This window comes from Spea bombifrons, chromosome 11 (assembly GCF_027358695.1).
Source record: "Spea bombifrons isolate aSpeBom1 chromosome 11, aSpeBom1.2.pri, whole genome shotgun sequence".
NCBI lineage: Eukaryota > Metazoa > Chordata > Amphibia > Anura > Pelobatidae > Spea > Spea bombifrons.
Genome location: NC_071097.1, coordinates 10,605,257 through 10,633,037, shown reverse-complemented (window position 1 = coordinate 10,633,037; position 27,781 = coordinate 10,605,257). Strand labels below are relative to the sequence as shown.

Sequence of the window (27,781 nt, the reverse complement as noted above, 5' to 3'; positions counted from 1 at the left end):
GGGAAGGCATTCGCCAAGACAATTGCCTTCTGGAGGGAGCCCATAGCCTCCCACGCTCCCAGAAAAAGAAAGAAAACCTGGGAGGAGGGGGATGTCCACAAAAGCCATAAGGGCCAGGAAAGATAGAGAGAAAAAAAGGGGTTGTAATTATTTATTATTCAATAAAGTACTCCTTTTTAAATAGTTGTACTACCGTGTTTCCCCGAAAATAAGACATACCCATAAAATAAGCTGTAGCAGGATTTCTAAGCATTTGCTCAACATAAGCCATACCCAGAAAATAAGACATAGTGATAGGCATGGCTATGCAGTGAGGCATAGAGGGAGGAGACATAGAAAGTGAAAGTAAAAGTCTCCTCAGTGAAGTGAGGAGCAGGGGGAAGAAGTAAAGCTATGGCTGCCATTTTATTCAGCACTGTGGGTTTCTCTCCCCCAGCACTGACCAGCAACAGTCTGTGGGTCTCTCTCACCCCCACAAACACCAGTGAAGCTGCTGCTCCCCAGCACTGACCAGCAACAGTCTGTGAGTCTCTCTCACCCCACACAAACACCAGTAAAGCTGCTGCTCCCCAGCACTGACCAGCAACAGTCTGTGGGTCTCTCTCACCCCATACAAACACCAGGGGATAGGGGAAAAGCTTCAGCAAGCAGTCTGCTACTGAGCCCAAAGAGATCATCCCAGCTCCACTGTGCAGATTGGGCCCAGTTCTCACTGGATCCCTGATAAATAAGCCAGCCCTTACACATCAGCATTGCTGGCCTATCTCTGCTTTTTCTGAGTATCTGTACCCCCAGACAAGATGAGTATATTTGAATACATGTAGATTGTTGTACCATACTTAATAAAAATAAGACATCCCCTGAAAATAAGCCATAGTGTGTCTTCTTGAGGAAAAAAATATAAGACAGTGTCTTATTTTCGGGGAAACACGGTATATCATTCTTTGTAAAAATTGAGTGATTGTAATATCCTTTTAGTATTCCACACTGTTAGCAACAGAATCAAGAGGGAATGAGTATTCAACAATGTTTATTTTAACAGTTATGCAATTAAATGATACTTGATCAGCAAGCAGCTTCAGCAAAGGAAAAGCCATTATCTTACCATCTTTCAGTATCTGGTAAATTTTAAATACACCGTGTCTTTTCCACTTAGTGAAATATCGTTCATATTATGTTTTAGTGTATTTAAGCTTGACCAGGCGGGGAGACCATAATGAATTCCTAGTACTCACTTGAGTTGCTTCTGCATTGAGATGGTCTCTTTTTCAAGTAGGAGTTAAAAAGAAACAGGAGTTGGAAAGAGAAACAGGGGTTCCACAAGGTAGTGTATTTATACTGCTTTATATTGGACTGGTTTTTGTTGAACTATAGTTCTGTACTTTTAACTGTTTATTTTTGACGGGTGTTCTTGTTTAACTGTTATTTTGTAGGTTCTCATTTATTTTATTTTTTTTTTTCTTATACTTGATTATGAGTATGGTTATGGGAGTTAGCAAGATTGATGATCTGACTCAATGCACATCTTGTTTCATGTATGCATTCCTGGATGAATCCGTCCAGGGTCCATACCTCTGTGGCAGGTGTGAGCAAATGGCTTCTCTGGAAGCTCATATTATAGATCTGGAGAAGCAAATTGCAACTTTGAGAGAGATAGACAATCTTGAAAGGAGTCTGCTGCTCACTGAGCAGAGTTTAGTGGGTGCAGGTAGTGAAGAGGGAGGAGATAAGTCAGCTGGGGAACAGGCATGTAGCTGGGTCACAGTTACACGTGGTGGTAGAGGGGGAGGAAAGAGGAAAGGTTTATCTAGTCCTGACCTTGTGCAGCCTAACAGATTTGCCCGCTTGAGTGAAGATGTTGGGTGCATCAGCTCAGGAGTAGCTATACTGGAGGAAGCTGTTCCTTCTAACAGCCGAGGGAACAGCCCCTCTAGTATGAGTGGGGTTGAGAGCGTAAGAAAGGCTAGACAGGTTGTGGTGGTAGGGGACTCTTTTATTAAGAGAGTAGATAGGGTAATCTGCCACTCTGATAGGCTCAACCGGACAGTTTGCTGTCTCCCGGGTGCTCGGGTCCGGCATGTTGCTGACAGAGTGGATGGATTATTGGGAGGGGCTGGGGAAGACCCGGCTGTCATGGTCCATATTGGTACCAATGACAAAGTCAGTGGAAAATGGAAGGTCCTAAAGAATGATTTCAGGGAATTAGGAGATAAACTCAAGAAAAGGACCTCCAATCTAGTATTCTCAGAAATATTACCTGTGCCACGCGCAACAGTAGAAAGGCAGCGGGAGATCAGGGAGCTAAATGCGTGGCTAAAGTCATGGTGTAGGAAGGAGGGTTTTGGCTTTCTAGAGCACTGGGCTCATTTTGCGATTGGGTACAATCTTTATGGATTGCACCTAAACGGAAGAGGGTCTGTTGTGCTAGGGGAGAGGATGGCTAGAAGGCTGGAGGAGTTTTTAAACTAGTGGTGGGGGGGTGGGACACAGAGATCTTGAAAATGGAGATAGCGCAGAAAGGAGAGGGGCTTCAGATCAGAACAAGGGGGGTGGAGATGGGGGGAGGGGCAAGATCAGAACAGAGGAGGTATGTATTAATAAAAATTCTCATAAAATTCAAGAGACTCAGGGTAATATTAAATGTATGCTTGCTAATGCAAGGAGCCTAAATAACAAAATGGGAGAACTAGAGGCAATAGCATACACTAAGCAATATGATATAATAGGCATAACAGAAACATGGTGGGATGAGACCCATGACTGGGCAGTTAACTTAAAAGGTTATACGTTATATAGGAAGGACAGAAAAAGCAGGAAGGGAGGAGGAGTATGCTTGTATGTTAGCAACGAGCTAAAGTCAAATATTAAGCAGCTTGAAGGCGACAAGGGACTTGTGGAAGCTTTATGGGTAGATATCAACTTGGGGCAAAAAAAAGGAAAAGAACTACTGGTTGGGATCTGTTATAAACCACCTAATGTTAATAATGATGAGGAAGAGCAGCTGTTAGAGCAAATTGAGAAAGCTGCACATCTGGGTAACACGTTAATTATTGAAGATTTTAATTACCCGGACATACATTGGGATAGAGGGACTAGTAGTTCTGCAAGGGGATTCAGGTTTTTGAACTTGTTAAATGACACCTTCATGTCACAACTGGTACAAGCACCAACTAGAAAGGATACTTGTTTGGATCTGGTGATAACAAACAATGTTGATCTTGTGTCTAACATTCAAGTGGGGGAGCACTTGGGTAATAGTGATCACAATATGGTCTCTTTCGAAATAAACTCAAAAAAGAAATTGCCCATGGGGAATACTAAAACGTATAATGTTAAGAAGGCCAATTTCAATAAGATAAGGGCAGCTTTACAACTTATTGACTGGCAAAAACTCTTCAGGGATAAAAATACTGAGGAAAATTTGAGTATTTTCAAACAAATATTAGCGGGGTACACTTCTCAGTATGTACCACTAAGAAACAAATATCAAAGAAACAAATTGAAACCGATGTGGCTTAGTGGGGTCGTTGAGCAGGAAATTAAAAATAAGAAAATGGCTTTTACAGCATTTAAATCAGACGAATCAGAGGCATCCTATATAAGATATAAGGAAGCCAATAAAGAATGCAAAAAGGTGATTAGATGGGCTAAACTAGAAAATGAGAGGGTGATTGCCAAAGAGAGAAAAACTAACCCCAAAAAATTATTTAAGTACATAAATTCTAAAAAAAAAACAAAGAATGAAAACGTAGGTCCATTAATAACAGAGAGGGGAGCGTTGGTTAAGGAGGACCAGGAAAAAGAAGAAACTTTAACTATTTTTCCTCAGTATATGTTAAGGAGGAGCCTATGGCAATGGAGATACATAGGACCACTGAGAAATATTTTCAGTCAAACTGTTAATGGCCCAGAACAAGGTGCTGCAGCAACTAAAGAAAATTAATGTTAATAAGGCTCCGGGGCCTGACGGTATTCACCCACGAGTGTCAGGAAATAAGTGAACCTCTGTTTCTAATCTTTTGGGATTCTTTTCTTTCAGGAATTGTACCAGAGGATTGGAGGAAGGCAGATGTGGTTCCTATTTTCAAAAAGGGTTCCAACTCTGTGCCCGGAAATTATAGACCTGTGAGCTTAACTTCTGTGGTTGGGAAAGTATTTGAAGGGCTGTTTAGGGATAATATTCAAGAATTCCTTGGGAAGAACAGTATTATTAGCAAAAATCAGCATGGTTTTATGAAACATAGGTCCTGTCAAACTAATTTAATTGCATTCTACGAAGAAGTAAGTAGAAGTGTCGATCAGGGTTTTGCAGTGGATGTAATCTACTTGGATTTTGCCAAGGCGTTTGACACGGTTCCACACAATAGGTTAGTATTCAAACTGAAAGAAATTGGCCTAGATGCAAATTCTCGTTCATGGGTAGAACATTGGCTTAGAGATAGAGAACAGAGAGTTGTTATAAATGGTAAATTTTCAAGCTGGTCAAAAGTGGTAAGTGGTGTCCCTCAGGGTTCTGTTCTGGGACCAATTCTATTCAACATATTTATAAATGACCTGGCAGTAGTCATTGAAAGTCATGTTTCTGTGTTTGCAGATGACACTAAACTAGGTAAAGTTATACAGGGCGAGCAGGATATTACTGTGCTGCAGAGGGATCTAGATAGACTGGGGGACTGGGCACACAAATGGCAGATGAAATTCAATGTAGATAAATGTAAAGTTATGCACTTCGGGGTAGCGAATGCACAAGCAACCTACACCCTAAACGGTAGTGAATTAAGGGTAATGACAAATGAGAAGGATTTGGGAATTGTTATAGACAACAAACTAGGCAACAATGTGCAGTGTCAGTCTGCGGTTGCTAAGGCCAGTAAGGTATTGTCGGGTATAAAAAGGGGCATCAGGTCGCGGGATAAAGATATAATTTTGCCTCTGTATAAATCAATGGTAAGGCCGCACCTTGAATATGCTGTGCAATTTTGGGAACCTATTCTAAAGAAGGATATCATAGCACTAGAAAGGGTGCAGAGGCGGGCTACAAATTAATAAAAGGAATGGAGCACTATAGTTATGAAGAAAGGTTAACTAATTTAAATCTGTTTAGTTTAGAAAAACATCGCCTCAGAGGGGATATGATAACATTATATAAATATATTCGGGGCCAATACAAACCATTGTGTGGAAATCTGTTCATAAACAGGACTATGCATAGGACACGTGGTCATGCATTTAGACTGGAAGAAAGGAGATTTAGACTTAAGCAGAGGAAAGGGTTTTTTTACAGTAAGGACAATAAGGATGTGGAATTCTCTGCCTGCAGAGGTAGTTTTATCAGAGTCTGCACAGACTTTTAAACTGCAACTGGATGGATACCTGGAAAAACATAATATTCGGGGATATAATCTTTAATTATGGGGAAACAGCTTATTGATCCAAGGAGAAATCTGACTGCCATTTTGGGGTCAAGAAGGATTTTTTTTTGCCTTCTTTTGGATCAACAGCAACAAATTAACAGATTTAGGAAAGGCTGAACTTGATGGACGCATGTCTTTTTTTCAGCCTATATAACTGTGTAACTATGTAACTCTCTAATACTCTCCCAAACAGGAAGGATCTGTTCCATTATTGTATTATTGGGTAGCAAATCTGTCATGATTCTTATTCCGAGTACTCCAGATGACATTTTCCAAATCCTTTACCCTTAAGGCTTCAGCTTCAATAGCATACCAACTCTCTGATTGGGCTGACTCTACTTGAGCTCTGTAGACATGTGCAATTAGATTTGATATATATTGGTACCTAATATTCAGGAAGTTTAGTCCCCCCTCCAATGTTCTTTGAGACAAAGTTGTATGGCTATTTCTAGGTTTCTTACCTCTCCAGATAAATATAGAAAAGCTTGATTGGACTAGTGTTAACTAGCTGTCAGGTTCTCTGAGTGGAAGCATTTGGAATAAATAACTCCAATGGGGGATGATATATGAGTTGATCACATGGATCCTGCCCCACCATGAGATTTCCAAATGCTTCAACTCTTTTAACAGCTGATTAGTACTTCTTAGGAGAGACATAAAATTGTATTCCATAAGATTTTCGACTCATTTAGTGATGCCTGTGACAGAATGACCTGTCATACAGGGCCCCGAGGTACTCAGAGATGGCTCCAGCCTGGCTGTCAAACAAAGATAGCACAGGTAGGAACTCCATTGTTTAATTAATCCCATCAATAGGATTGCTGTCAGGGGATTAAAGGTTGGGTTCTCTACATGTACCTGTTTATCAATGTTAATTTATGTTAATGAAGTTCTGTGGATATATGAGTCTACGTTTTACAACAATAAACTGTTCATTCCTGCTGTACTCAATTCAAGGTAGTTGTGTCTACTTATTGGGTACATATAGCAGGGTTCCAAGGTGTGCATGCTGGCTGGTGCTGGAAGTAATTCCGGGGACAACAGGAGGATACTAGGTGATCTCTGGGAGTTACTACAGCTCTCTTGGTGAACCCGTTAGAATGCCCAAATAGTCAAAGCTGTTCTTAGCCCAAGAAAAATCATATTTGCTTTTTATCCAAATTTCTGCCTCAGTATCGAGATTGGTTCCCATTAAAATATTTTTAGAAATATTCATCTTGTAGTTCGATACTGAGCTATATTCATTGAATTCTTCCATTAGATGGTCTAAAGAAATTCTAGTGTCTGAGATTGTAATTAAGATATACCGGTGAACAGAGCAATTTTAGCTTTGGATAAATATAAAACTCCAGGTCCAGATGGTTTTAGTAATAACTTTTAATGCTATAGTTGAGGCGGGAGAGTTTCCGAGCAAATGTTCTGCCCATACTTTAACAGGGAAAGGACCCCAAAATGTAACTAGCTACCGACCATTTTCGTTGATTAACATGGACTTCAAGCTCTTTTCCTCAGTTCTGGAGGAACGACTGAAGAAAATTCTGGATTCAATTATACATAATGACCAGATAGGTTTCATTTCCGGTAGATCTTCCTGCCATAACTCGAGGAGCGTTATTGACGTTCTAGATGCTGCCGGAAAAAAAATATCCATATTGTTAGGGATGGATGCTAGATGCCATTTTATCTTTGTATAGGAATCCTTCGGCTAGGACGGTTGGGCAGAATATCTGCTCGGACTGGTTTATGCTAAGAAATGGCATCCAACAAGGATGCCCTCTTTAACCACTCCTCTACGTTATATCTGTCAAACCACTTGCCATTAATATCAGGAGTTTCCGTAATAGAACCAGTGAGCTAAAAGTCAATCGATATGCCAAAGTCCTCTTTCTTAAATAATTTTATCTGAATCTTTCCCTTAAAATCTCACAAAACATTTTAGTGATTCTTTACTGCATATTATACTCACATATCTAAAATAAAAAATTGATAATTATTTGTTACCTGTAATAAGAAAAGAAAAAAAAAGCATGCACCCTCGGTTTTCTTTTTATTGCTTCAATGAGCTAAAAAGACGATCACTCTTCTATGTGCCCTACCCAACATTAATTAAATTCCAATAACATCTTATATGCTTTTACCCAAAATATTTTTACCTTAATTTCACAAAAAAACTGTGTCTTTCCCCCATACAGTGATCAATTGATGATAGAAGAAGAAGAAAAAAAAAAATAAAAGAGAAAATAAGTTAAAAAAATGAAATGGAAATAAATACAATAATACCCCTAAATCCCGGCTGCAGGTCCCTTCTCCCTTGCCTTCCCACCCCCCCCCCTCTCGGTCCACACTCCAATTTATACATTTTTACAGTTTTGGGAGTATTTAGATGTTTTTTCAAAAAGAAAAGCAAAAACCTTACCTCCTCATCGGGCGTATGACTGTACGATACAATTGTTGCCTGGCACCAATCCACCTAAGGGACATACATATCCATTATCCCATCCGGAGAATCAAGCCTTGGCCCAGTACATAGAAGAAAGTTTACAGAAAGGGTTCATCAGACCTTCCGCATCACCAGCAGGAGCTGGCTTCTTTTTTTATTTCCAAGAAAGATGGATCCTTGCGTCCCTGCATTGATTACAGGGGTTTAAATAAAATTACCATAAAAAATAAGTATCCGCTTCCCCTCATTACAGAACTTTATGATCAACTGAAAGACGCCACTATTTTCACGAAACTAGACCTGCGAGGGGCCTACAATCTGATTAGAATCCAAGAGGGGGACGAATGGAAGACGGCGTTCAATACGAGATATGGACATTATGAATATCTTGTGATGCCTTTTGGGCTATGCAATGCCCCAGCCGTGTTCCAGAGGTTCGTGAACGATATTTTCCGCGATATGTTGTTATCACATGTTATGGTCTACCTCGATGACATTCTCATTTATTCTAAAGATTTGGAAGAGCATCGGCAACATGTTAGCCAGGTGCTATAAAGATTAACATTCCCTATTTGCCAAAGTCGAAAAGTGCGAGTTTGAGTGCGACAAGGTGAAGTTTTTGGGATATATTATTAATGCTGGGCAGCTGGAGATGGATCCAGGCAAGATAACGGCCATCCAAGATTGGGAAGAACCTTCTGACATTAAAGGCATTCAACGCTTCGTAGGGTTCAAAAAACAAAAACTGTCTGCGCTTCTTACCCTAATAAAGTTGGCAACAAATATATAAACATAATATAAATGAGAGGTTTTGGTTATATGAATTGGCCAAAGCATAATTAAGCTCACCCGCCACGTCAAGGCACACTCTCAATAGGGTGAGAACCTACTCTCACCTCCTACATAGTGGGCACACAAAGCAGTTTATACTGCTACCAAAACCTTATTAATGTGTTGGGGGAGGTGCAATTAAACCTCCTCCCCATTAACCCCTGGACAGCAAGCTGCAACCAGACTGATGAGGAGCCAACAACCTCAAATATGTGCAAACAGGGAAAAGAAAAAGTGTCGGTGCGCTAAGCGAGTCTCAGGCTCAAATAATACAAATGTGTAATACGAGGCCTACCAAACAGGTGTAAGCATGCTGCAAGAAACAGTGTATTGGCTGTACAATGTATACAAAAAACAAAAACTGTCTGCGCTTCTTACCCTAATAAAGTTGGCAACAAATATATAAACATAATATAAATGAGATTCGTAGGGTTCGCCAACTATTATCGCCGCTTTATTCTGAATTTTTCCCAGCTCATCTCTCCCATAATTGCGCTCACTCGGAAGGGGTCGAATCCAAAGTCTTGAACCCCTGAAGCTCGAAATGCTTTTGGAAGATTGAAGTTGGCCTTTACAACTGCCCCTATCCTACAACGTCCCAATCCAGACTTACCGTTTACCCTGGAAGTTGATGCGTCTGAGACTGGGGCTGGGGCCATTCTATCTCAGAGAGACCAAATTTCGAATCGTCTACATCCCTGTTCCTATTTTTCTAAGGCTTTCTCTTCAGCTGAACAAAATTATGACATAGGGAACCGGGAGTTGCTGGCTATTAAATTAGCGTTAGAAGAATGGCGACATCTGCTTGAAGGGACTGAAATTCCCATTACCATTCTTACAGACCATAAAAACTTGGTGTACATAGAAAAGACCAAAAGACTCAATCCACGTCAGGCTCGATGGGCATTATTCTTCACACGGTTTAATTTCACCATTTCCTTTCGGCCGGGTTCAAAAAATACGAAGGCTGATGCCCTGTCCAGAAGATATGAGGCGCCTAATGTGGAAACGTCGGTCGAACCTATAATCCCTCCTACGAAAATAATTGCCACGATACACAGCACTCTCATGTGGCACATCTCTAAATCACAGACACCCCGTCCCAGAGGACATATTCCTCCGCCTGGGAGACTTTATGTGCAACCCCGTTTCCGTAAAGCCGTTTTGTCCTGGGGTCATGCCTCTCCGGTAGCGGGTCATCGGGGAACTTGGAATGTTAAATTTCTTCTGCAGAAGAATTTCCGGTGGCCTACTATGATAAGTGACATATCTGAATTTGTGCAAGCATGTACTATTTGCGGTCATAATAAAACCCCTCATACCAGACCGGCAGGGTTATTATGTCCGTTGCCTGTTCCAGATCAGCCATGGCAACACATAGCCATGGATTTTGTCACGGACCTGCCTCCTTCTCAAGGCCATACGACTATTTTAGTAGTGGTTGATTTATTCAGCAAACAAGCACATCTTATCGCTCTAGCTAAACTTCCATCTGCTAGCACATTAGCGGACACCTTCATGAGAGAGATCATAAGACTACATGGAGTTCCGCAAATAATCATTTCGGACAGAGGTTCACAATTCATCTCAAAATTCTGGAGAGCGATGTGTAAACTTATGGGAATCGAGTTGCATTTTTCATCATCCCATCATCCTCAATCTAATGGGCAAACTGAGAGAACTAATCAAGTACTTAAGCAATATCTTAGAATGTACTTCTCTGAGGATCAGTCCGATTGGTCTACGCTTTTGCATCTTGCGGAATGGTCCTACAACCGCTCTTATCACGAAGCACTACAGATGTCCCCATTCAAAGCGGTTCACGGTTATGAACCAGCACTCTGGCCTGAAGAAACCAGTTCTACGGGGGTACCTGCAGCTGAAGCTCAATTTCAAGTTCTACGTGACCATTGGGCACTTATTTCGGAACAGTTAAAGCAGACTAAGATTTTGCAGAACAAAACCGCTGATAAGTCCCGATCCAAAGGGCTGGCGCTCAACCCAGTAGACTATGTGTGGCTTTCCACGAAATATCTTCACCTCCAGCAAGCCGCCCGAACCTTAGGACCTAAATTTATTGGTCCATATAAAATGAAAACAAAAATTAATGAAGTTACTTATTCACTGGTTCTACCTAAAACACTGCGCATTAAAAATGTGTTTCATATTTCTTTATTAAAATCAGTAATTAGAAATCAATTCTCCTCCACGGTTCGTACTCCTGATCTGGTAATAGTCCAAGGTGAAGAAGAATATGAGGTACAAACCATCTTAGATTCGTGCCTTTCATAGGAAATTCCCACAGAAACCTGCTCCTGATCGCCAGGATGGCGCTTGTAGAGAGGGGGGTACTGTTACCTTGCCGGCGGTTCCGGGGTTGCCGCGAGCAGGGGAGCCGAGACGCAGCCCGCACGTTCAGCCCCCTGCTCGTTCTGTTCACAGGAAGACGCGATGTGGTCCGTCCGGCTGTTAGACGCGCGCCCCGTGTGGATCTGAGGCTCATGAATATTCATGCCGCGTCTTAAAGGGGTACTTATCTTTTTTCCTCCTCCCCCTAATTTAGGGGGTAGGAGGATCCTGGAGCAAGAGGGCTATTTAAACCTTCAGTCTGCATGTACTCCTTGCCTGTGATAGTGCCTTTATTGCCTTCGCTAACGTTCCAGAACCTTATTTGCCTTTTCGTTGCCTGAACGCTGCTTGAACCTGACCACCCGTTGTTTGCTGCCTGCCCCGACCTCTGCTCGTGACCCCGACTATCCGTTGTTTCCTGCCTGTCCTGACCTCTGCTCGTGACCCCGACTATGCGATTGCCAGTTCCTAGTACCATCTGGTTGTTCCTGCACTGCTCGTCATCACCGCTTGGGGGCGCCTTTCCTTGTACTGCAGCGTGGATCCACAGCCTGAACCACCGTTAGTGACAACAGCATTGCAGGTATTAATCAACTGAATAAGACATATTAACCCTGTATTTGCAGGTACACATAAATAATGTATGGAAACATAGCATAGCACATATGGATCTACAGAATAACACAAACCCAGCTTTGCAGGTAAAGATCAATTGGAATTCACATAAAAACACGGCATTAAAGGTATATTTAAAACCCCATAAATTACAGGCATAGATCACAGGTTGCACACCCCAAAGCCAGCTCTGGCGTCTACACTGCCCACATAGAACCTGACCAGCACCCAGATAACACACATTAGATTTGCAACCTTTGTCCCCAAATAGCCGAGCACAAGTCAACTTTGTCCCCAAACAGTCCGGCCTGTGCCATCTTTGTCCCATATACACCCTGCCTGTGCCATCTTGGTCCCCAAGGCTCAAACCTCCTACTAGTGCCATCTTTGCCCTTCCACAATTATACATCTATGATACACACAAACACTTTTACAGTCACTCACTAATTCACACTTTCATTCAGATAACTCATCCGCACATTAACTCATGCTCTCCCTCATTCAGACAATTCATCCACACATTAACTCATGCTCTCCCTCATTCAGACAACTCATCCACACATTAACTCATGCTCTCCCTCATTCAGATAATAATTCACATATTAACTCATGCTCTCCCGCATCCACACATTAATGCACACTCTTTACTTATATCTACCCCCGCTCCCTCCCTTATCACTTTCTACCCCCTCTCCCTCCCTTATCACTTTCTACCCCCCTCTCCCTCCCCTATCATTTTCTACCCCCCTCTCCCTCCCCTATCACTTTCTACCCCCTCTCCCTACCATATCACTTTCTAACCCCCTCTCCCTCCCCGTACCCACTATATACCCTCCCCCCACCCACTATATACCCTCTCCCCCCCTAGCCACTATATACCCTCTCCCCCCCTAGCCACTATATACCCTCCCCCCTAGCCACTATATACCCTCTCCCCCCCTAGCCACTATATACCCCCCTAGCCACTATATACCCCCCCTAGCCACTATATACCCCCCAGCCACTATATACCCTCTCCCCCTCCTAGCCACTATATACCCTCTCCCCCCCTAGCCACTATATACCCTCCCCACTATATACCCCCTCCCCCCGTAGTTCTCTCACCTTGAAGTCCAGTGACGGGAGCACGATGCTGCTGTCATCCTGCACTGCTCGCTGGTGCCCGCTGCTTCACTGCTGAGCGCCGAAATATGATGTCATATTACGGCGCTCAGCATGAAGCGCCGGCACCGGAACCGGGACCGGGACGGAGGTAGAGGCTTCGTGGAGGAGAATGAGGGGCGCCTAGCAACCGCTCGGCGCCCCTCTCTCTCCTCCGCATCAAAAATAAAAAAAGACGGCGTTTGACAGCCGCTCACTGGCGCCCCCTTCAAATGGCGCCTATGGCACGAGCCATAGGTGCCATACCCTAGATACGCCTCTGCCTCCAGGTGCCATTGTTCGGCTTTAACCCCGCAAGCACGTGACCAACGTCATCACGTTGCTGCTCCTCTCCCCGTGCCGAATGGTTCTTATCTGCCGTCCACTTTCTATGTTTCTATACAACAGACAGAGATAGAACATGATCAATAGTATATAGAAACACCTTCAGATGTCAATGTGAAGGGCAGAGCACAGGATCAGTGCACAGATCTTTTTGGCTTGCTGTCTTGTGTTGCTGGATTGTGCAGAAGGACTGAATATTAACTCATGTCCAAGTACTTTACAGTGTACAACCACTACAGGGCACAAGTTTAGTCCCAAAAGGCACAGGTCTTTATTTGCTCCATGGTAGACAATCTCAGAAGAGCAGTCTTGCAAAGTAAATGCATTAGCAGACAATAATATTATACATCTTCTCATGGACCCATTGATCAATGGACAAACCTCAGCATCTACTCAGTAAATTTAAATTTATATCATATGCAATTCCATTTAAGAACATAAACATTACTATTTAGAGTTTTTTTAAAAAGTGCCGTTTTCATGCATGGCATGATGGCATGGAACTTTATGGATAAAATTATGTGTACTTTTTGCAATGTAAGATATGCTAAAATCATAAAGTGAGATAATGTCGGGTTTAGTAGTCGGAGCCCAATATGCAAGACTGCAGACGTGGGTGAATCAAAAGCGAGGTACTGATAGGGATGAGACGTAGATGAAGTCAGGATAAGCAGAGGTCAGTTCAGGCAGCGAAGGTTCAGACACGATAAGGCAAGCGAAGGGTCAATATCCAATGAAACAACGATAAGGAAGCACTGATGTATATACGTAGGGAGCACAGTATATCTTAGCAATGAGTGAACTAAAGGACAAAGATATATAGGAAGGAGGGAGGGATACTCCCTCTGATGTCAAGATTAACCTGATTCTATACACCTGGGAATATTGCCGACTGTGCCTTTAAGAAGAGGATTTGTATGCACGCGCACCACTAGAGGGCGTGCGAGAGACGGAACGTGTTCTCCGTCTCTGTTGGGACGGCCCTGCAGTTGTGTTCTGGCCGTCCTGAAGATCACAATGCCGGGAAGAAGATCGCGGCACCGTCAACGCCGGGGAGTGAGCGGGTCTGCCACGTCGGACCCCTCTTTGCGCATCGCCATATCGGCGGCGTGGGTCAGAAGGAGGACGCGGCGTGGGACCAAGGTGAGTACCGCGGCGGGGACCTGACAGATAACCTGTGTGGAAAAAAGAATTTAGCAGCTATTTGTAATATTAAACATGAGTACTTTTAGGTTACTCAGATCCATTAGTCACAGAAAATCAATGATGGTCACAACCGTGTTAACATTAAACTGGCAAAGTAGACTATATTTAGAGTGCTGGACATTTTAGTTGGTTACATTTTTGTACTTTTATAATGAACAAATTATACCTAATTTAATAGCAAGCAGAGGCATATGCGCTAGAAAATGAAATATTAAAATTAGCAACATTATATTTGTAGGATATATTAAGAACCTTTTTCTCTAATTTAAATGACAGTAGTTGCTCGCATATAAGACGACCCCCCAAAATTTGAATATTAATTAACGAAAAAAAGAAAAAGCCTGAATATAAGACTACCCTATAATGTGTTACTAATATTCACTATTTTTCATATTTAATAAAAACTATGATTTAGAAAAAAAATGTTTTTATATGCCACTCTGCCTCCCTGATATGCCTTTTAACCCCGTATTTGCCACTCTGCCTCCAGAAATCCCTTATACCCCCCTCCGACTTACAAGTGCAGCCCTAGACTTCCTCCGTGCTTCGGACTCCCTGGTCTAGTGAGGTCATGTCACGCCGGTGCTCTTTCATAGAAGCCCCTGCGCAAGTGCCGGCAGCAGCGGAGGTTATCTGTGTGCATCCCGCAAATGTTCACTGGCTGCCAGAGAGGGGGGATCTGGATCTTAGTCTTGTAGTCAGACTTCTATTTGAGGTCTGATTATAAGACAACCTTGAATATAAGACAAGGGGTATTTGCTCTGAAAAAAACCTTGTCTTATAATTGAGCAAATCCGGTATTTAGTGCATTTCGTGTAAAGTCCATCTCCTTTTTAAGCATTAAATATTTAAATGTCGCATATAAAAAAATATAGGCATAATGAGCTGGTTTAATGGCCTAAAAATTTCTTATTTGCATCATACTCTGCATTTCTTAATATTAGCCTATTATCTTACTAGGCTACTAAATTATTTCCTCCACCCACAAAATAGATTTCGCATGAAGCAAAATTCTAGAACAATGTTGAGCTTTAATCAGCTGTGAAATTATGACATGTGATATACTTTATTTAAAGGGTCTATCTCCCTCTTGTCTTGTAATATTATCTGTGTAAACTGCTGGCTGTTGGCTTTCTGTTGCAGGTGTGCAGTTGGGAGAAACACTGACATGCCCATGTTCGCCTACCAACACCGACAGCTTTAGGAACGCAACTTTGGAACCTGTAACAGATACATCAAGACTTGGTTTATGTCATGTGGAAGTGGAAATAGAAACAACACATTCTACCAATGAAATAAAGTCTGAAAACTGTGAAACTGGTATTATCCGCAGAACTATCAAGTACTCCGAAACAGACATAGACTCTGTGCCGCTAAGGTGCTACCGGGAGACAAACATAGATGATATTCTGGCTGAGAATGAAGGTCTAGATTCTGCCATCGGTAGCCAAAAGGATAGCGAGAGCAACAGAAGCGTTACTGATACTAGTTTGCGCAAAGAAAATGAGCAACAGAAAGAGCCACAAGAGGAGGACATTTTGGGTTTTCAAGACAATAGGGATGATGATGAAGATGAAGTCTTTGAGACAACAAGGAAAGATGAGAGTAAAAGGTAACAACTTTTAACCCCTTGATGACAACTGACGGTCCAAGAACGTCTGCCTCCAAACAGTGTTGCTGTAATGCCTCATGTCGAGGCATTCAGCAGCTCAGAGATCAGCATCAGGGACCATGTCTGGCCCTTCCCAAGGGGGGTCACCATCCGCCATACACTGTATGGCGGCGGGTGCCCGTTTTAAAAGAGTTTATGAGGCGATCAATAGAGATGATGACCAAATGTAAATCTACACTGAAATGTAGTAAGATAGTAACTTTTTAAAACAATTGTCAAATTCTAACCAATGTTAACTTTTTTGTTTCTCCTTGGTGTGTGCTAAAAATGTGCTTTACCTCCCTAAGCTTCGCTTGACATTTACTCCAATCTTCCTCGTTTTGATTCTGGCTGTTTAAAATTCCTTCTCCTGCTTCGGTATATTTGCCACGTTTGTGGAATACTAGTGTTTTATTTTTCTTTTAGTCTTGCTAGTTTTAGTGGTCAGCTATATTACTTTGTGATTTGGGCCATTTCTAACCAGTTGGCACACAAACAAGTAAAGTATGCAGCAGAACACAGGTAAGGTCACGCCTGAGAAATGCACGGATGATGTAGATCTTTGTAGTATAGCATTATTGTCTACCTGATACTGCACTGTGCAATGGATCCTCCTGAGCTCCTTCCTTAAACTTTACAAACATAAATACCAGCTAATATATTATATAAATAAAATATGAAAGTGATATGTATATGTGTAGCTAATTGGAATTAATGTGATATCAGAAGCACTCAAGAACAATCTAAAGTAGGGTGACCACATTTTTTTCTACCATTCAGGGACAAATTATGAAGCAGATGTGATTACACACAGGTATATATATACACCCACACACACTGATTCACATATGCACACCGTCACATACATAAATACATTTTATCTATTTTATATGTATATCTCACATACACACTGATTCACATATACTATTACCGTATTTGCTCGATTATAAGACGACCCTGATTATAAGACGACCCCCCAAAATCTGAATATTAACTTAGGAAAAAAAGAAAAAGCCTGAATATAAGACGACCCCAAAGGAAAAAAAGTTTTACCAGTAAATGTTAATTCATGTAAACTATTTTTTTTAATAAAAGCTATGATTGAGAAAAATATTTTTTTGTTTTTATTTCTTGTATTTTCCAACCTGTCCCCCAGTTACCCACATCTGCCCCCAGGCTTGCCACTCCAATATGGCACTGTGGTCCATGATATGCCTTTTAACCCTCTATATGCCACTGTGCCCCATGGTATGCCTTTTGACCCCCTATGTGCCACTCTGCCTCCAGAAATGCCTTATACCCCTATATCCCATTCTGGCATTTAGGGGGTTAAAATGCATATTATGGGGCAGAGTGGCATATAGGGAGGTATAAGGCATTTCAGGAGGCAGAGTGGCATTAAGGGAGTTAAAAGGCATTGTATAGAGCACTCTGCCTCCAGAAATGCCTTATACCCCTATATGCCACTCTGGCATTTAGGGGGTTAAAAGGCATATTATGGGGCAGAGTGGCATATAGGGAGGTATAAGGCATTTCAGGAGGCAGAGTGCTCTATTAAATGCCCCCTTAACGCCACTCCAGAAATGCCCTATGCCCCCTTTTAACACACACACACACCCTATACCCCCATTTAACTAACACACACACACACCCTATACCCCCATTTAACTAACACACACACACTCTCTCTCTCCCCCCCTCTCTCACCCCCCTCCCCCCTCTCTTACGGGTGCTTCCAGCCGGGGCAGCGGGTTGACGTCGCCTTCCGCTGCAGCCGCAAGGAGGTGGAGTTGGCAGCGGGGGTTTGTATGCGTCCGTCGCGTATACTTTCCCCGGCTGTCAGAGATCAGAGTTCCCCGCACCGGTGCGGGGAACTCTGATCTCTGACAGTCGGGGACGGTCTACGCGACGAACGCAGACAACCCCCGCTGCTAGCCACACCTCCTTCTGGCTGCAGCGGACGTTGTCTACGTGGATCGCGTAGACGTCAACCCGCTGCCCCGGCAATACAGCAGGAAGCACCGGTAAGTGTGTGTGATGGGGGGGGCAGGAGGATCCAGGTCCCCTGCAGCGGTGCGGGGGATCTGGATCTTAGTCTCCTAATCAGACCTCTATTTGAGGTCTGATTAGAAGACGACCCCGATTAGAAGACGAGGGGTATTTTTCAGAGCATTTGCTCTGAAAAAAACCTCGTCTTATAATCGAGCAAATACGGTATATATTAATTATTAAGAAGCCCTGGAAACCATGTTGATTTCAGATTTAATAATATACATTCAGAGTAGATTCAGAGAATTAACTCCTATTACCAGGCATTACATAGACAGTCACACAAACAAACACAGTGACAAACAGACAAACACAGAGTCAAGCACACGTACCTGGTGCTAGCTGCAGCTTACACTGAGAGGCTTCTGAACTCGCAGGCAATCAGGAGATTTGAGAGGTCTCTCCTGAATGCATTGTCCCGGATTCAGACTGCCCGGGACCCGGGACTTAAAGTCCCATTGCGGGACTGTCCTGGCCAATCCGGGACATGTGGTCAACCTAGTCTATAGGCCTTTGCTTACATGTACATCATCTTTAATTAGGTGACCATATGTTTTCTCTTCTCAGGGACAACATACAGAAACCCTGCAGGTCTTCTCTGTCATTTCTTTTGTGTCACCGGCTTTCAGAGGATGAAATGGACTCTTTTAGCAAGCATTTTGAGAGTATTATGGAGTCCCATAGAGCCAAGGGCACATCTTATTCCAGTCTGGACTCCATTGATATTCTTTCTTACTCTACGCAAAATCAAAACAGCTTTTTCACCTTTGAGCTTCCAACTTTAACACCAGAAACACAAAAGCAGATATGTAAGAATGCTCAAATTAATGAAGACAATTTCGCACCCTTGGCTCACTTGGAGCTAGACTCTTCGACAAGTTCCACAAAAAATTCTGTCTGTAGTGAACATGAAGAAGACATTGCGAATGTAGCAATAGCAACAAATGCTTTAGCCAGTCCATCGCCATCAGAGGACAGCTTGAACATTGCAGATGATATTATTCAGAGGTAAGAAAAAAATAATATATAATACTGTACAATGGGCAAATGGGACATAACAAGTAGTATGTCACATAACTATCTGGAGGCTGAAGTGTGAGACTTAATTGAGCGGCAACTGAGCGGCTTATTGCGGACAGATCCTGTTTTTTTCTCCTATTGAGGACTAATTCAGCTTCCTTCGTTTATCATGGACTAATACAGTTTTTTCTGTGTAATAGTACCCCCTCTCTATTGTGTCTGTTGAGAGTGGTGCCTGAATTATTATAATGGGAGACACAAAATATGTGATCTAATTTAGCTTTTCTCGCATACTGTGGGTTAACTCAGTTATCATTGTGTGCTAACATTTTTTTGTAATGGGAGACGCAAGATATGCGACATTGCTATTTCAGTGGTAGCACGGCAGAATACGTGGGTTTTTTTTTTTTTTCTTTTTTGTATTGCACTGCAGCAGCTGAGTAAATTGAGATAATAGCGGACAAAATGCCACCTAAAAACAGAAAATCAGCGAGCCCTTCCAAAGAGAAGGAATCTAAAAACACCAGCAGATTAGATTAATTTCTGTCCTCCCCAGTGCCAACCGACATAACGAAAAGCCAAAATCTAGGTAAAGGAGGCAACATTGCCCCAAGCCTTGAGGAAGAAGTAATTGGGGGTGTGGCAGGAGAGCCCTCTCCTGCTCTAAAACTGATATTGGAGGCTGTCAGTAAATGTAGCAGTTCAATTGGTGCCTTAACGTCCCAAGCGGGCACTATAGGGGAGGAAATCTCTCTAATTAGAGATGATCTTAAGGGCATAAAACTAAGATGCACAGAAAAGGAAGAACGAGTGTCCACTATGAAGGACGAGATGGTTAAAATTAAGGCAGAAATGAGGAAAGTGATTATGACTAATCAAATTTTGGAACAGAAAGTGATAGACCTGCAGGATCGTTCAAGACGAAATAACCTGAGGTTGATAGGATTCCCTGAAGGTAGTGAGGGCAGGGAGCCCATTAAGTTTGTGATAGAATGGATAAACTCTACTCTATTGAAAATGAAGCCACTAAGCGAAGGGAGCATTGAAAGGGCCCATAGGGTACCATTGAGACCACCGACACCTGGTAGTAACTCTAGAACGATATTGATAAAATTTATAAATTCTCAAGATCGGGATAGAATACTTAGAGCCGCAAGGGAACAGCAGGAAATAATGTTTAATAATAGCAAAATTGGTTGTTTCCCTGACTACGCTTTTGAGACACAGAAAAAACGTATGATGTTTAAACATGTGAAAAAAAGGTCACATCAGAACGGGGTTAGATTTTCCTTGCTATTTCCCGCGAGAATAAGAGTGATAGATAATGAGAAAATACTGTTTTTTGCTAGTCCAGAAGAAGCTACGGAATGGATGGACGGACAGGGTCTAAAGATGTAGAAGTAAAAAGATGAGGGAGCGTGGGCAAGCGAGGATTTTGCTAGGATTGAGGTCTGCTTCAGAAGGAGTTTTATTTACTTATTAATTTTTTTTTATTATTATTATATATTTTTCTTGAAGCTAAGGACATCGGATGAGTACTCGGATAGTGGTATGGAATATTAGGGGATTAGGGGGGAAAAGTAAAGGAATAGTGGGGGTATTAAAAAATTATGCACCAGGGATAGTTGGATTAGTTGAAACGCATTTAAGTTATGAAAAATCTCACTTGCTAAAAAGAAAATGGTGGACTCATTACTACCATTCCTTTCACACCACTTACTCCTGTTGGAATAAAACATGCCAAACCATGTCACGTATTGACATGTGTTTGGGGAATGAATCAGGGCTGGATAGAGTTATAAAGATTAGTTATCTACCCCGATGAATCTCTGACCAATCTGCGTTAGAAATAAATATTAACACTCTAGAGGAGAATAGAGAGAGCAAAGGCATAAGAAAAATTAACCCCCATTGGCTAAATCTTATAGATAATGAAAAAATAAATAAACATTTGGAAGAGTTCTTCACATGGAATTGGGAATCCGCCTCGGATTCGGTAGTCTGGGAAACCGGTAAGGCTTTTTTAAGAGGGGAAATCACTAAAGCTATTTAAAAAAAAAAAGAATTTAGAAAGAAAGAAACCGATCTGAAGGAGGAAATAAAGAGAGCAGAGGAAGAATTGGTTGATGAGCCCACGGAGGATAAGAAAAATAAATGGCAGGAAAGACAGAGATTATTAAATTAATATTTAATGGAAAAAAGCAGAGATAAATCTCTTTTTTTGGGCCAGCAAAGATTTCTATAGGCCGGAAAACCCAGTAGATATTTGATGGCAATAGTACAAAATCAAAGGGTCAAACAGAAAATCGAAGGAATCAAGGACAACATGGGAATATGGTGTACGGGGAAAAAAAAGATAATAAAGGAGTTTCGGGAATTTTATTCGTTGTTATACAGATCTGAGCTAAATAAAAATAGTGTAGACCTGGAAGAATATCTAGATCAAATAAAATACCCGGAAATAACAGACTCACAAAGAGAAATGCTGGATTCACCGCTTACCCTGGCAGAACTAAATAGGGTCCTACAATCAATAAAGGGGAATACCACACCAGGAGGAGATAGCGAGGAGATGGGGTCATATAGGCCCATATCGTTACTTAATACTGATATTAAAATCCTCGCGAAGGCTATGGCCATAAAATTGTAATAACGAATTTAGTGGGCGAGGATCAGTGTGGATTCATACCTGGTAGAATGGCAAACTATTCTACCGGGTCCTAACTAATATTGAGCTGGGCCAAATGAAGGAGGGGGGCTCCCACTCCATCCTGTCTTTGGATGCTGTTAAGACCTTCGACAGGGTGGAGTGGGAGTTCCTTTGGGGGGTAATGAGAAGATTTGGCTTTGGGGATTATTTTATAAGAATGGTCAAATTATTGTATGCTAACCCAGCCGCAAGAAACTCTATTGATGGAAGCTTATCGGACCTTTTCACATTATCAAGGGGGACTAGGCAGGGTTGCCATCTCTCCCCCTTGCTCTTTGCCTTGGTCATCGAACCCTTGGCTATTAAGATAAGGGGTAATAGAGGGATTCAGGGTTTTGGAGCGAGGGGGGAGGAGGACAAACTGTCTTTATATGCAGACGACATATTTATTTTCATGCCTTATTCTTCCAGAGGTAACCTCAAACTTTCCAGAACTGGGAGAAGATGCAGTTAGGGCTGCAACAAATCGATAATGAAAATCGTTGCCAACGAATTTCATTACCAATTAGTTGAATCGATCTTATTGAATATAAGATGGGGTTCAAACAGAAGTCAGATAATAACACTAAGATCCAGACCCCCGCAGCACTGCCGGGGGACCGTTCTGTCCTAGTTTTAGGGGGCAAAATATATGTTTCTCCCTATTATTTGTATAGACCAAGCCCCAGAGCCACCCACCTGGTTACTAAGTAAATTGCCTTCCCTTTCTATACTGTCTAGCCCGGTATTTACCCCCCCCCATTCCTAGTTTAAAATCTCCCACCGTCTACCCATTCTCTCCCCAAGCACATTGGACCCTCTTGCATTTAGGTGCAATCCATCATGACTATAGAGATCGTACCCCAAAGCAAAATCAGCCCAGTGCTCTAAAAACCCAAAGCCCTCCTTCTTACACCAAGACTTCAGCCATGCATTTAGCTGTTTAATCTCCCACTGCCTTTCTGGTGTAGCGCATGGCACAGGTAATATCTCTAAGAATACTACTTTGGAGGCCTTTTTTTTATCTTACTCCCTAAAAATACCTTTTAGAACGCTCCATCTTCCCCTTACTATGTCATTGTTGCCAATGTGCACCAAGACAGCTCACCAGCACCTCCTAATATTCTATCCACTCTGTCTGCAAAATGCCGAACCCGGGAGAGAGCAATCCATTTGGTTGCTGCGATCAGAGCCACAGATTACCCTTTCTGTTCTCTTAATTATAGAACCCCCTACCACCACAACCTGCCTGGGCTTCCCTTCCTTCCAGATCACAAGACTGTGTGTAAGTAAAGATTCTCGGACAGAGTAGTACAAGTAGATTAATTTTTTTTCCAAGTATGGTCATTCTGCCCCATGTGCTATTTCAGGTATCTTTAAAGCCGGCCAATGCAATTTACCCCATCAAATCATACAATTTTTTAAAATAAGGAACCCCATGGGCATTTAAAATGCCAATATTTTAACTCTTTCCATGCGACAAGTTTTGTGAAGATATAGTGCTAATTGTAGGACTTGCTGATAATCCTTTTTGTGTATATATATGGACTTTTTTGTGACAGTGGGGGATTATTTTGACATGTTACCAAATTTCTTTATTAGTTTTTTATTTTATTTTACTAATCACATTGTGATTAGTCAACTGGGCCAGTAGTAGGACCCATGACTACGGGAGGATCAAAGGATTCTCGCATTACATCTCCAGGAGCAGTGGGAACCACGGCTGAGCCCTCCAAAGTAGGGTTACAAGGAGGACCATCGCAAACTGTCTGCCCGGGGAGTGGATAGTCCGAAGGATCATGGAGAAGGGGGGGGGCGTAAGTGCCACCAAGAGGCCACGTCTGCAGGAACGTGTCCACCGCATAGGACAGCGGGTCCGACAGCTAACTGAAGAAAGCGGAGGATTGACTATTCGTCCTGGATGCAAAAAGGTCCAGATGGAGGGGACCCAGGTGTAGGTCGAGGGATCAAAAAACATTCGGGAGGAGACGCCAATCGCTTATCTCCTTCCAGTGGTGGGATATCCAATCCGCCACCAAATTGTCCTTCCTGGGAAGGTATTCCGCCCGAATGGACAGATGGTCATCCAAACAGTACTGGTGGAGGACCTAGGTGAGCTCCGTGAGGAGCCTAGACCGCAAGCCCCCCAGACGGCTTATGTAGCGAACGGCAGTGAATGAGGTCTTTTGTGAAGCTGCGGACCGCGAAAGACTGAACTGCAATGTGTAAATCGTGTTCCTCAGGGGTCCACAGACCCCCTGTAGTGATCTCGCCACACGCCACCCCCCAGCCACAATATTTTCACTCTTTCCATGAGACAAGTTTTGTGGAAATATAGTGTACAGTGTACACACATTTGCTGCCCCCTCAACTATAACTCAACACACAGCCATTAATGTCTAAACCTTGGCAACAAAAGTAAATACACCCCTAAGTGGAAATGGACAGGCTGTATACTCACTAGTTTACATTGTAGCAGAGTGTCATTTCATCAGTGTTGTCACATGAAACGATATAATAAAATATTTACAAAAATGTGAGGGGTGTACTCACTTTTGTGAGATATATATATATATATATATATATATATATATATTGTGGCAAAGTAATGGAGTCTGTCTACATAAGTGGCAGATTGGAACGCTCATTATTCCCAGCATGGGGAGGGTTAAGCAAGGTGGAGCCAATTAACCTGCACTCAGGTGCTTAAAGGGCGGCCGTTAGAGGCATTAGGGGTCTGGAAACAGGGAGAGAGGCAGGCAAGCCAGAGGCCCTCAGACTTTATCAAAAGGATTTGTTTTTGTTTTGGTTTATTTACACTATGAAGTGCATCGCTGTGGACTGTACAAAACTGCAATAAACCACATTACATAGTTACATAGTTACATAGGCTGAAAAAAGACATGCGTCCATCAAGTTCAGCCTTTCCTATATCTGTTAATTTGTTGCTGTTTGATCCAAAAGAAGGCAAAAAACCCCGGCTTCGCTCTTTCCAATTTTGCACTAACCAGGGAAAAAAATTCCTTCTTGACCCCAAAATGGCAGTCAGATTTCTCCTTGGATCAATAAGCTGTTTCCCCATAATTAAAGATTATATCCCCGAATATTATGTTTTTCCAGGTATCCATCCAGTTGCAGTTTAAACGTCTGTACAGACTCTGATAAAACTACCTCTGCAGGCAGAGAATTCCACATCCTTGCTTTTATTCTGCTGGTGTTCGGAGTTTCTTGTTTTTGATCGGGCCATCCTGCTACAAGTGGTGTCAGAAGTGGGATATTGCTGTTTGAACCCTGTATCAACATGGAGGATGTTTTAAAGGCCCTCCTGCATGCTACTACAGTGCAACAGGAAACCAACCGACTGATAACTGCTCAGATGGGAGCTATGATGGAAGCACAGCAAGAGGACAGGATTGTCCTGAAAGAGATTGTACAGCAACTCTCAAAAACTACCACAGATGAACAGAGCAGCAGTCCAAAACCAATCCATGCAAATCAGTATCTGCAAAAGATGAGGCCGCAAGATGATGTGGAGGCCTATCTAACAGCTTTTGAGCGGACTGCCATCAGAGAGCAATGGCCTCGCACTCAATGGGCTGGTATAGTTGCACCTTTTTTGCTTGGTGAAGCTCAAAAAGCCTATTTTGACCTTGAGACCTTGGTTTTGGATCGTTTTTTGCGAGGATTACCCCAAGGCCTACGAGAGTGGGCAGGGCAGGGAAGCCCTACCACTTATGATGCAATGGTGGCACTGGTTGAACAATATACAGCAGTGAGAGAGTTAAAATCTACATCACAGACTAAAATGCAACAGAACCAAAGACTGCTCACAAGCTCAAGGCCCTGGAACTATGGGAAAAATCAAGTTGTGATCCGAACTGGAGGCCCTGAAGTTTCTCCGGATGGAAGCCAGGACTATAAACCCTCAAAAGGATGGCAACCCAGGAAACCTCCAGTTACTTGCTTTGAGTGTGGGGAGCTAGGTCACATAAAAGCTGTATGTCCTCATTTGCAAGAACCTATGGAATGTGGGTATAATTCTATAAAAATTCTATAAATGACTTTTGTGGACTAATCTGTTTGGTTGGGAAACAGACCGAAAAATGTGTATTTGATAAATCTGTTTTGTTAAATGGGAAGGAAACCGTAGCTCCTGTGGACTCTGGGAGCGATATTTCCTTAGTGACAAGCAGTCTCATTCAGCCGTCTCAGTTGCTCCCAGGTAAGAAGGTTGGGATACTCTGTGTACATGGCTGTACTGTATCATACCCTACTACCTCTGTAAACATAGGCTATGGGGCCAAACATTTCCAGTAGTGGCTGCAGTGGTACCTAAATTACCCCATCCCCTTATTCTTGGACGTAATTTCCCGGCGTTTCAAAGTCTGATTCAAAACCCGTGCGAGTCTGTAGAGAAGAACCCGTTTTGTGTTTTTCCATTGGTACACCCAGATTTGGTTTGTAAAAGGCGCAAGACAAGACGGGAGAGAAGGGAAGATAAGCATAGGGGTACTAGGAACTTACAAATGGCTTTGGTAAATGAAGATGTGACCTTACAAGATCCGAGCACTAGTTCCAACCCTTCAACCGAAATACTGGTTGAACCCCAGGGCCAAACCCAAGAACAGGCTAATATTAGGGATTTGGACATTGGTTTAAATCAGTTTGGAAGGGAACAAGTCAATGATTTAACATTGCAAAATGCCCGTAACCAAATTATAGAAGTTAATGGGACCATGGTTGATGGGCAATCCAGAGACAGGTATCCTCATTTCATTCTTAGAAATGACCTACTTTAAAGAGTGATCAGAGAGGAGGGGCAAGGACTTGAACAGCTCTTAGTACCAAGGTCCTTCAGGAGGAAGGTGTTGGAATTGGCCCATTCTCATTTGTTTGGGGGACACTTGGGGGTAGAAAAAACTCAGGAAAGGGTTTTAAGGCGATTCTTTTGGCCTGGGGTATATGAAGAGGTAAAGCGGTACTGTGCCTCGTGCCCAGACTGCCAGCTAGCGACCCCAAAACCTTGTCTAAGAGCACCCCTAATCCCATTACCAATTATTGAAACCCCTTTTGAGCGAATTGCTATGGATTTGGTGGGACTAATAGAAAAATCGGCTAAGGGTAATCAATATATTCTGGTCATATTGGATTATGCTACACGCTACCCAGAAGCTATTCCCCTCCGCAATACTGCCTCCAAAACCATAGCGAAAGAATTGCTTCAAGTATTTTCTCGGGTAGGGTTACCAAAATAAATTTTAACTGACCAAGGTACCCCTTTTATGTCCTGACTAATGAAAGAGTTGTGTCATTTGTTACAAATAAAAGCTTTGAGGACATCTGTGTACCATCCTCAAACAGATGGGTTAGTTGAAAGATTCAATAGGACCCTGAAACACATGTTACGTAAAGTGGTTGATAGAGATGGGAAAAATTGGGACACTCTCCTACCGTACTTCCTGTTTGCTATTCGGGAGGTTCCCCAATCTTCTGTAGGGTTTTCACCTTTTGAGCTCCTTTACGGTAGGCATCCAAGAGGTTTATTAGATATAGCAAAGGAGGAGTGGGAAGAACAAATGGTACCAGGACAGAATATCATTCAATATGTGGAGCAACTCAAGGGGCGCATTACACAAATTTCTCCCATAGTCAGACAATATCTGGAGGAAGCTCAAAGAAGCTAACAGGTTATTTACAACCGTCAGGCAGCAGTACGTTCTTTCCAACCTGGGGACCGAGTGATGGTCCTTGTTCCCACTGCCGAAAGCAAACTCTTGTCTCATTGGCAGGGCCCATATGAGATTATTGAACAAGTAGGCCCTGTAAACTATAAAGTTCGCCAGCCTGATCGCAGGAAAGTCGAACAGATTTACCATATAAACCTGCTAAAACCCTGGAAGGATAGAGAAAGTAGTATGGTTGCTATAGATAAATCCCCAGACCCGGATGTTAAAATATCTGCTGATCTCACCCCTGAACAGCAGAGGGAAGTTAAAGAAATGATATCAAGACATAAAGATGTCTTTTCTAGT

The 27,781-nt window shown here is 42.5% G+C and overlaps 1 protein-coding gene and 1 long non-coding RNA gene across 2 annotated transcripts in view; both read left to right on the top strand.

The window, feature by feature from the left end:
• PSD (pleckstrin and Sec7 domain containing) overlaps nt 1–27,781 on the top strand; it is a 250,839-nt gene that overhangs the window by 78,595 nt on the left and 144,463 nt on the right. Inside the window, exons 4-5 of the mRNA XM_053450936.1 lie at nt 15,484–15,952; nt 18,608–19,048. Of these exons, the coding sequence (XP_053306911.1) occupies nt 15,484–15,952; nt 18,608–19,048 (910 nt within the window). The remainder of the gene's footprint in view (nt 1–15,483; nt 15,953–18,607; nt 19,049–27,781) is intronic.
• Nucleotides 1,704–5,042, top strand: LOC128469100 (uncharacterized). Its single transcript, XR_008345915.1, has 2 exons — nt 1,704–1,801; nt 4,630–5,042. It is a non-coding gene; the product is annotated as an uncharacterized LOC128469100 (long non-coding RNA).